General features: G+C 44.0%; 5 protein-coding genes across 5 annotated transcripts in view; 2 read left to right on the forward strand and 3 right to left on the reverse strand.

Moving 5' to 3' along the window:
• Window positions 1-734, reverse strand: part of MCYG_06125 (FAD binding domain-containing protein) — a gene marked incomplete at both ends in the record, with an annotated part of 1,610 nt that extends 876 nt beyond the window's left edge. Inside the window, 3 exons of the mRNA XM_002846210.1 lie at window positions 42-137; window positions 325-449; window positions 626-734. Coding sequence (XP_002846256.1) covers window positions 42-137; window positions 325-449; window positions 626-734 — 330 coding nt within the window. The remainder of the gene's footprint in view (window positions 1-41; window positions 138-324; window positions 450-625) is intronic.
• Window positions 735-914: 180 nt separating this feature from the next.
• Window positions 915-2,602, reverse strand: MCYG_06126 (ER membrane protein; the record flags this gene model as incomplete). The annotated part of the gene is made up of 5 exons (XM_002846211.1): window positions 915-946; window positions 1,054-1,081; window positions 1,194-1,229; window positions 1,423-2,013; window positions 2,081-2,602. 5 exons carry the CDS (start codon window positions 2,600-2,602, stop codon window positions 915-917), a joined length of 1,209 nt encoding a protein of 402 aa, XP_002846257.1.
• Window positions 2,603-3,904: 1,302 nt separating this feature from the next.
• Window positions 3,905-4,625, reverse strand: MCYG_06127 (conserved hypothetical protein; the record flags this gene model as incomplete). The annotated part of the gene is made up of 2 exons (XM_002846212.1): window positions 3,905-4,339; window positions 4,590-4,625. 2 exons carry the CDS (start codon window positions 4,623-4,625, stop codon window positions 3,905-3,907), a joined length of 471 nt encoding a protein of 156 aa, XP_002846258.1.
• A 645-nt stretch (window positions 4,626-5,270) lies between these two features.
• MCYG_06128 (DUF431 domain-containing protein) lies at window positions 5,271-6,262 on the forward strand (the record flags this gene model as incomplete). The annotated part of the gene is made up of 5 exons (XM_002846213.1): window positions 5,271-5,622; window positions 5,718-5,735; window positions 5,830-5,940; window positions 6,011-6,129; window positions 6,206-6,262. 5 exons carry the CDS (start codon window positions 5,271-5,273, stop codon window positions 6,260-6,262), a joined length of 657 nt encoding a protein of 218 aa, XP_002846259.1.
• Window positions 6,263-6,641: 379 nt separating this feature from the next.
• MCYG_06129 (pheromone processing carboxypeptidase Kex1) lies at window positions 6,642-8,693 on the forward strand (the record flags this gene model as incomplete). Its single annotated transcript, XM_002846214.1, has 3 exons — window positions 6,642-6,829; window positions 6,903-7,263; window positions 7,332-8,693. 3 exons carry the CDS (start codon window positions 6,642-6,644, stop codon window positions 8,691-8,693), a joined length of 1,911 nt encoding a protein of 636 aa, XP_002846260.1.
• Window positions 8,694-9,366: the final 673 nt, after the last annotated feature.

A 9,366-nucleotide genomic window follows, 5' to 3' on the forward strand; every position in this document is an offset into this window, starting at 1 on the left:
ACCGTGATACGAGTAACAATGCCATAGTTATTACCACTCACCACCCTTAAGAACTCGCCAATGATCACGATTAATAGATGAGGAAGCAGTGATAATAGCTCCGGAGGCCATAGCTGAGAACGCTGTTCTTCACAAAACTATATTGCAGAGAAAAAAGAAAGATATAGCCCCTATTTAACATTCCGTGTTAGCTATATAAAGGTTTCCTTTTGATATGAGGTTCAAGGGGAAACTGTATTTATAATAATTACCTCCCAGTGTTAAGCCAACAGCTAGACATTTTGCCCCTAGAAGTTGGAAAACTTCACCGCGTCGGGCACCTACTCCAATTACCACGCTATTCTCATCTTTGGAGATTGTCACTTCGTTAAATAAGCTCATATCGATCAGTACGCCGTTGTCCATGCCTGCAGCCCGGGAAACTGGAGAATTACCACCACCGAGATCCGCTTTGTATCGTTTTTGTAATTTTATTTCATTTGTCGCTTATTATATTCGTGCTTGAGGGTAGGAATCGCCGTACTAGGCTACTTAATATGCTGGGGCCTGACGACACACGCTGGTACGACTTCCCTCTCCTGTTTGCCCCAGTAACTATCCACGGACTGCCTGTATACACCCTGACATTGAGGCAAGACATATCCAAGAGCCGAGAAAAGGAGCTCGCTGAGTTTTACAGCAGCTTCTGAGCGGTTTATAGGGTCTACCCAGGGCTCCGGCCGTAGACTGCACATGGTAAAGATGAGAACTGAAGGATGCTTGCTCCATCAATAGTAAGCAGGTCGAACATCGTGAGAATCTATGGCAGCGTGATAACTAGTGAACGGAAACGAAAGCGGTTTTGCTCAGCTTCAATATAAAGTAGGAAGCTCATCTCCCAGCACCACAGTCAAAAGAACTGGATAACTCTTTGGTCAGGGGTTATAATTCCCTGCCCCTTTTGGCACTACTGGAAATGGCCTCCAACAGTTAGCTAAGTAAAATCATTAGTTATCTTCGCCAATAGAAGTTACATATTTCAGAAAGGTGATGAGAAAATTGAGCGCTACCAACCTCGTAATATTATATACGACGTGTTAACCTAGACCATTTACTACCGTTAGCATAGCAAAGCAGTTGATATGTGACTGTTTACTAATTCCCTGCATCAATTACTTTGGTTATTAGAATTTATTTAAACATCTATAACTTACTAATTTAAAACTGTTTTCAATCACTTTTCCAGTGATCTGTTAAACTCCCATCAATATCATCCTGCCTTCCAAGCCATAGCTCGACAGCATATAGAGCCATAGTGCACCCCAAATTTATCCATCTCCAAAAGTTCCCGTTCCCCAATGATTGTACATTCCACCATTCGGCATCCTCCCCCGTTATTCGTGACATGGATGCAAAATGTTGCATGAGCAAGCTGGTATATACTGCTATGAGTATTGAAGGCGAGAACCAGCTGAGAAGCCCCAGAAATTTCCCAGCACCATCCGAATCTTCCAGGGATGCTTCTTGGGACAATGCACGGGCACCAGACTCACGCACAGCGGGAATAATTCTAGTTGATGCATAGAGAACAAAGAGGCGGTAAATAAGAGAGATCAGTACCGACGGGGTAATAGCACTGAAGGCCGCCGTAACCACACTGAAGAAAGTATGGATAATAGAGGGCAAGGCTGAAATGGTATGCACCAACGTTGTGTATGACGCCATGATAATAGGGGGTAATGGAGGAAATTCGAGAGTTTGCGGCGGAGGGCTTGCCTTTTCTCTCGATACAGAAGGCTGATAATCGGTAAAAATCTGGTATATGCAGAGCACGGCGTACGCAAATAAAAGTGAGCTTTCGACAGGGTTTCCACGCCCACTGCCTATACCCCACGCACAAAGTATAACAGCGCATGTAATGGATACCCCGATAAGTGCCGAGTCGAGGTTGCTGATCCCAGGAAGCCCGAGAACACGCCAGAGAAAGTATAACGAGCTTGATATGATTGACGCGGAGAAAACAAGCAGCCCAATCTGAAACTGTTAGCTAGGGCCACCCATAGAACAGGTTGCTCATAGTAAAGGGGGTGCAGGTACATACCATCCAGCTATCACTTCTCCCGCTCCTATTCACGAGGAATCTAGTAATCTGCCCAGAGGCTTGGATTACAAGTAGGCTGCAAAAGCCTTCCGCTAACTGGAATACAGGTGTAGACCAGCACAGCAGCTTGTCCCAAAAGCCAATAATAGCTGCCTCCAGTAAACCGTCTTGCCCGAAAACCCATTGGCGCATAGAGCTATGTCTGGTCTTAAGAGTCGTAAACGCCCGCTCAACCCAACTACCGGACCCATTTGTGTCGATGGAGAAACGATTAAGTGACCATATTAACAAAGCTAGGACGATGAACCATTGGGCTGAACCGATGACAAAGAGGAAGGAGTTTCGGACAAGAGACCTTGCGGGGGTCGTGAGCTTGAGGAGAGAGAGGAAGAAGTAGAAAGCGGAGAGGGAGAGGGAGAACGCAAGGCCGCAAGTTCTCCCTCCTACATCGAATGCAAGCGGTATGGAGAGGACCACGGCAGAGAGAAAGAAGATGGACGAAAATATTCGAAAGATCCACATGGACGGGCAGATGTGGTTTCGTTTTTGACAATATAGGTTTCTCCGAGCTGTAAACGTCGGGATATCAAGCAGAAGGAGAGAGAATGGGAAGGTTGCTGGATCGATCAGGTTTGGCCGGCGGTAAAATACTCGTTGCTCCGGTCTCCAGTCCTCCTCTGGTCGACCTTGATCTGGATTATTATATGGTTGTTGTCGGGTTCCTTTTTTTTAACTTAGGTCATCTTGATAGGTGCCGAGTATTTAAAACAACGCGTGGTGCAAGCAGGGAGATTCTCGTAACCAAATAATAGATGAGGATGGTCGTCGTCGCTGGGGAGGGGCTGAAGGGAAAAAAGAAGAGAAGATTTATATCGGTTAACCAAACAGTTAAAATAAGGATGGGAATGATGGGCGTTGTTTTTTTTTTTTTTTTTTTTTTTTTTTTTGACCGCTTTTGCTTTTGCCGAGAGGGTTTTCCTTTCCTCTTTTTTTGTGTGTGCTTATGTGCGCTCCTGGGGATTCTCGACTTGCCTAAGAATAATGGCAGCTGAAGGTTGAGAGTAAGTCAGAAGAGGCTGGAAAAAACAGTTCATAGAGAGCTATTTGTTTGTTGGTATGTTATATCGGTTGAAGCTAAGTAACTAGGATAAGTGGCATCTTTTATGTTCATTTTTTTGGTGGAAGCAACTATAACGTATCTACAGGCAGTTCATCTGTTACGCCCGTCCTCGGATGACTGCTGAGAAACGTATCGAATACGCTACACTCGCGACATGGTATCATTTGTAATGAAGATAAGAAGTATGTAAAATAATGGTTGAGTCAGTAGCAGAGTTGCACATCGATCCTATTATCGAAATTTCTTGAGAGCCACATTGAGGCAAGTTGAAAAAGAGCTATCACTCTGGAAACTGGGGAGACATGAACGGAAAATAAAAGCATCATGTGAGCAGGCTATTGGGCAAGTGACAACGATGAAGGGGATATAAGAGAGAGCAAGAACAGTAATAAAAATGTGAGGGTGGCCGTGTACAGATTATTGTGGAGGGCTTCAGGGTAAGGTGGCCCAAATTGTATGAAGTTATCCCAACCGAGGGCGCTTTGTTGAAGCATGGTCGAAAAGGAAACTTCATTGACAGTGATCTTTGATAGACAGAAGCCGTTCGTTCCAGATGAGTAATATTGACACCATTAGAAAATCCTTCGTCTTCGAACAAGCCCAGAGCAAAGAAGCATTCTTGAAACAAGACACGGCACAGGCTGGTCAAGAGAGCTTGATAATTCATCAAGATAAATCATTAAATCAAAATGTTCGAAGTAAAGCTATCGTCGAATAGGGATTTCACTCATTCGCGGAGAAGAGTCGTCTGCATCGTCCGTCTTTCGCTCCGACATTGATACTCTCGACTTTGGGCTTTCCCTGGTTTCAAGGCGTGACCGGTTCTCTTCTTTACTGTTTGATCCCCCGTCATCGTCATTGGTATCCTCCATGTTGGCTTGTCGTTGGAGAAAGCTTCCCTCTTTTATGGGGCTGCGAGCCATACCCAGAGGCATTCCGCTATTCGCTCCTCCAGAGTGGGAGTGAACCGGGGCATGTCCGTTGAAGATGTTTGGGGTAGCAGTGACCTGGGGAGGCGATGATGCTGTGAGGTGCGGAATATTCTCAGGGAGAGGATGACGGGAGCCGATTGTAGTAACGTCTGATGCTTTTCCTGCCTTGCTCATGGCATAGTCCCCAGAGTCGAAATACTTTCGTTCCTAGAAAAGAAAAAGAAAAAGAAAATAACGGTAAGAACTGGAAACTGGGAGAGAACACAGACGGTGACAACAATCATCCGCGGTGGGCAAAAACGATTAATGACTTGCCTTGAGCTTGTTTTGCAAGAGATCTTTCTTATTTGGCATCTTGCCATACATCCTCAAGAGTCGCTGCTCATCAGGACTTAGCGACTAGTAATGCATCATTAGCACAAGAAGGTAAGTGAGGGATAGGAAAGATGTGCCTTACATTGATATCTATCTTGTTTTGCTGGTGAGGGTTCATCATGGGCGAGTAGATTTATTGATATCTGGATAACGCCAGGATAGTTCAAATCTATGTACAAAGTACTCTGTACAGAAGAAGAATCCCGACGTGAGTAACTTGAAATCAGTCAGGAGATCGTGAGCTCAGAGATGGTGAGGCACAGAAGAGGCGATGCCTTGAGATGATAGAAAGGAGATGACAGGGAGAACGTTATGATAGGCAGCCAGAGCAATAGAAGGATTAAAATATATTCGGCAAGCAAGTGAAGAAAGATAGTAAAAAAAGGAGAGAGAAGGAGGGAGCGAAAGTGTTTCTTTTTTTTTCGTTTTCTCCCTTTTCTTCCTTTGCTTCCTCCCTTCTGGCACTTTTCGGGCGGTTCAACTTGACATCACCTGCTCTGGGGGGCATTTTAGACTTCCCCATCCCACTTTTTCTGCGTATTATCTTTGAACTCACTAGTTATCGACTAACCAGTTATCGATAACAAAACACCCCAGAAAAGAACCAATGAAAAAAAAAAAAAATGATGCTTGAGCTATAAGATAAGCTAAAGAGTGGAAGAATCATTATTTATACGCCATTAGTTTTGTGAGTTGGACTATTCGGCCTGTTGTTAAGTGCTGGTTTTATCTATTTGAACAGTTACTACAGAGATAGCCAAGTATGGCAACTAGTCAAGGCAAAGGTCTGGCTCAGGCCAAGCAGTCGACGGCTACTTTTGTTGTCGAACATCTTGACCCCGAACTCGGGCCATGGTCTGCACTGGAATACAGATGCATTGCTGAAGAGCTGGGCAAGGCCAAGGCGAAATTCATGCTGACGTCTGTGCAAAAGTCTCTGTGCTTACCACAAACCCTGGCGTCGCAGAGCAACTTGGGCGTGGAGCATCAGAGCGTGGAGGAAATCTTTTCAGGCAGAAAGTCGGCCGTCTGTCTCTTGGATCCAGCAGCGGACACTGAGCTATCGCCATCTGACGGTGATGAATTTCAAGTCTTCCTTTTTGGCGGCATCCTCGGTATTTAATCCAGTTAAATCCAGTGGCGATGAAGACCTCCGTGAGAGGAGAACGGCTCTTGAACGTTTAACTAAGAAAATTTTATGATTTTATAGGCGACCACCCACCACGAGGTATGTAAGCTGCCAGCCGTTACTTATCCGTGGCTAGAAAATTCACTCCATAACCGACGTATATAATATTCTCAGTTCTAATTAACCTATTGAGACCGGACCTCTGAACTGAGGAAAAAGGGATATGCTTGCCGTCGATTGGGCCCAAAGCAGATGACAACAGATACCGCTGTTAGGGTGACGCGCATAGTGACCCAGGACAAAGGTATGAAATAATCCATTTTTCTCCCCTCCCCTTCACCTCGGCCTAATAACTGTTTGACTACTACCTGCAGTGCCATTGAACCAAATTCCTTGGCTAGACTTCCCTGAGATCCGCATAGACAAGCGCGAGTCTATCGAAATGCCATTTCGATACGTAAAGGGGCCAGATGGAGGGCCAATTATGCCGGAAGTAAGTCCTTATTCATATGTTCGATAAATATTTCACCCTATCTTTCTATCTTTACACACCAGCTGAAACCCAACAGGGCATGCCTGCTCTTATTAAAAAGGATGCGGATAAGGCAATAGAAGATCTGCTTTAAGGAGGTCTTGCTGGTCCTCTGCATGTCCTACCTTGTGGTCAACCTATATATCATCTGAATACGGAATGCCTCCACAAATAATATTTATGGGAAGTGCTATCAACATTCCTACATCCAGCCTCCTGATAGAATAACGCCACAGATGAAAAGGCAACGTTGAATTTAATATGTGATTACAGTACTATATGTACTAGTGGAAAAGGGGGAAAGGGGTGGCTTATGTAATCAGGGTTAACCGTCCAGTTAAAGTCAGAAAAGTTACATGACAACACGAACTTCTTCTCTCTGAACTTGCTGAAATACCTTTCAGCAGATGGGTGTTTTACCCACAAAGATCGATTCTCATACCAGATTTTGAATATGCACTATTGCGAGTCGGATGTCTGCCACACATAAGATGCGTTACAACCTCCAACTCGTGCTGCCCAGCAACACACGCGCCAGATGGGCCTGGCTACTGCTCTTACTCTCAAATCCAGCTGCTGTTCTAGCAAAATGTGCCTCAGATTATTTCGTTCACTCCCTTCCGGGTCAGCCTGAGGGCTCCGTACTTAAAATGCACGCTGGGTAATTATTATCTTCCTTCGGATTTTCCCTGCAGACATGCACTTCTCAGTTTCTAAGCTGTGATGAATCATAGGCACATCGAAATCGACTCTGAACATAAGGGGAACCTATTTTTTTGGCACTATCAAAATCGTCATATAGCGAACCGCCAGAGGACGGTAATATGGCTAAATGGGGGGCCTGGATGCAGCTCTATGGATGGCGCTTTGATGGAAGTCGGCCCGTATAGGCTCAAGGATGACCATAGCCTGGTTTATAACGAGGGATCATGGGATGAGTTTGCCAATCTTTTATTCGTCGACCAGCCGGTTGGTACGGGATTCAGCTACGTCAGTACAGACAGCTATGTCCATGAACTAGGCCCAATGGCTGACCAATTCATCATATTTCTGGACCGCTGGTTTAAATTGTTTCCCGAATATGAGAATGACGACGTGCGTGAACTTCTCTTGTCCCGGTTCTTTTATGTTACGGCACAAGCTAATGATGATATTTATCACAGATTTACCTTGCGGGTGAATCTTATGCCGGTCAATACATTCCATACATTGCCAAGGCGATCGTCAAACGCAATGAAAAGCTTCCAGCCAACCAGACCGCTTGGAATGTGGAAGGGCTCATCATTGGAAACGGTTGGATTGCGCCAAATGAACAGTATCGCTCTTATTTAACATATGCATATAAGGAAGGCATCCTGAAAGAGTCATCCGAAGGAGCCCAAGCTGCAGAAGCTCAACTATCGCAATGCTCGTCAAAGCTCAGCGAAGTAGGTAAATTCGGGATCCATATAGATGAGTGCGAACGTGTAATGGAATTAATTCTGGACACGACAAAAATAAATGGGAAGTGCCTCAACATGTATGACATCAGGCTTGACGACACATCTGACTCCTGCGGCATGAATTGGCCACCGGACATATCCAGTGTCACCACTTACCTCCGCCGACCAGACGTTGTAAAAGCCTTGAATATCAACGAAGACAAAACAACTGGCTGGCGTGAGTGTTCACCCGGCGTGGGAAGAAATCTCCGAGCCACCGAATCCGTGCCCTCTATTCAACTACTCCCAGGGTTACTCGAGGGCGGAATACCGGTTCTCCTATTTAGTGGTGACAAAGACTTGATATGTAACCACGTAGGAACGGAAGACCTTATCCAAAACATGAAATGGTCGAGAGGTACAGGCTTCGAGCTTTCGCCCGGTGTTCGTGCACCGCGTCACGATTGGGTGTTTGAAGGACTCCCAGCCGGAGTATACCAGCAAGCTAGAAACTTAACTTATGTCAAGTTCTACAATGCAAGCCATATGGTTCCGTTCGATTTCCCTCGGCGCTCTCGCGATATGCTGGACCGTTTTCTAGGCGTTGATATCACCACCATTGGGGGTGATCCAGCAGATTCTAGAATTGATGGATTGAAAGGCACCATAACTTCTGTGGGCGCTCACCCAAATAGTACAACCGCTGAGGAGCGCGAAAAGGAAAAGATGAAAATTGCTGCTTGGCAAGCCTACTATAAGTCTGGCGAAATCGCTTTGATTGTAGTTGCTATTGCTGCTACTATATGGGGATTTTTTGTCTGGCGGTCCAAGCGACGAGAGCAAGGGGGGGAATATCAGGGTATCTACCCTAACCTCGAAAGCCTGAGTTCCAGCAGTCTATCAACTTTTAGAAGTAAGCGCCGAGGCAGACATGATATTGAATCCACATCAAGGTCGGATGAAGCTGAGCTAGAATCTTTATATAATGGCCCAGAGATATCAGAGGTATTGGAGACACAAGATGGTCGGCAGCGTGAGTTATCCGCAGATGGTTCAAACGAAAAAGCATCAGCTAGTCTAATGGTTGAGAGGAATTTAAGATGATTGTTGGAGCGAGATAGATATATAATTATATATAACTAAGTGGTAAAGATGTTAAATACTAGTTTTATATAATAATATATATATATATATATATATATTGTATAAGTAACGTGACTCACCACTAAATGCCCACTACCACTAAATACCTAGCCTTTTATAAATCTCTATACCCCTCTACTACTTACTCGAAATATCTATAAAATAGCTAATAAGGTAGTAATTACTACTATAATTAAAAAATTAAAGTTATAAAAGGTTTCTAATTACTTATAAACTATAAAAAAGTAGAATATCGATTAAAGAACCCTTATATACTATTATTAAGGCTAAATAGTATTCTATTCTAAAGTAGTATTAAAATATTATAAGACTCTTATAGATAAGTAAGAAGAAGTTCTCCTATAGTATATTAATCGATTAGTAGTAAGAGGTCTATCTTCTACGCCTTAAACTATTTGAAATCTTATATATAAGCTTATAAAAGAGCCTATAGAAGTAAATTAGGTAGCTAGATTCTATAAGAGATATAAGGATTAAATATAATTAGATATAAGGATATGCAACGCCGAACCCACAGATATTTAGGTGTTAACGGCCAAAGAGAGTTCTATTCAACTAATTAAGGGTATCCGTAAGTCGAAGACAAAACACATAGGGAAGAAGAAGAAAGGGG

Source organism: Microsporum canis, genomic scaffold, assembly GCF_000151145.1.
Source record: "Microsporum canis CBS 113480 supercont1.5 genomic scaffold, whole genome shotgun sequence".
NCBI lineage: Eukaryota > Fungi > Ascomycota > Eurotiomycetes > Onygenales > Arthrodermataceae > Microsporum > Microsporum canis.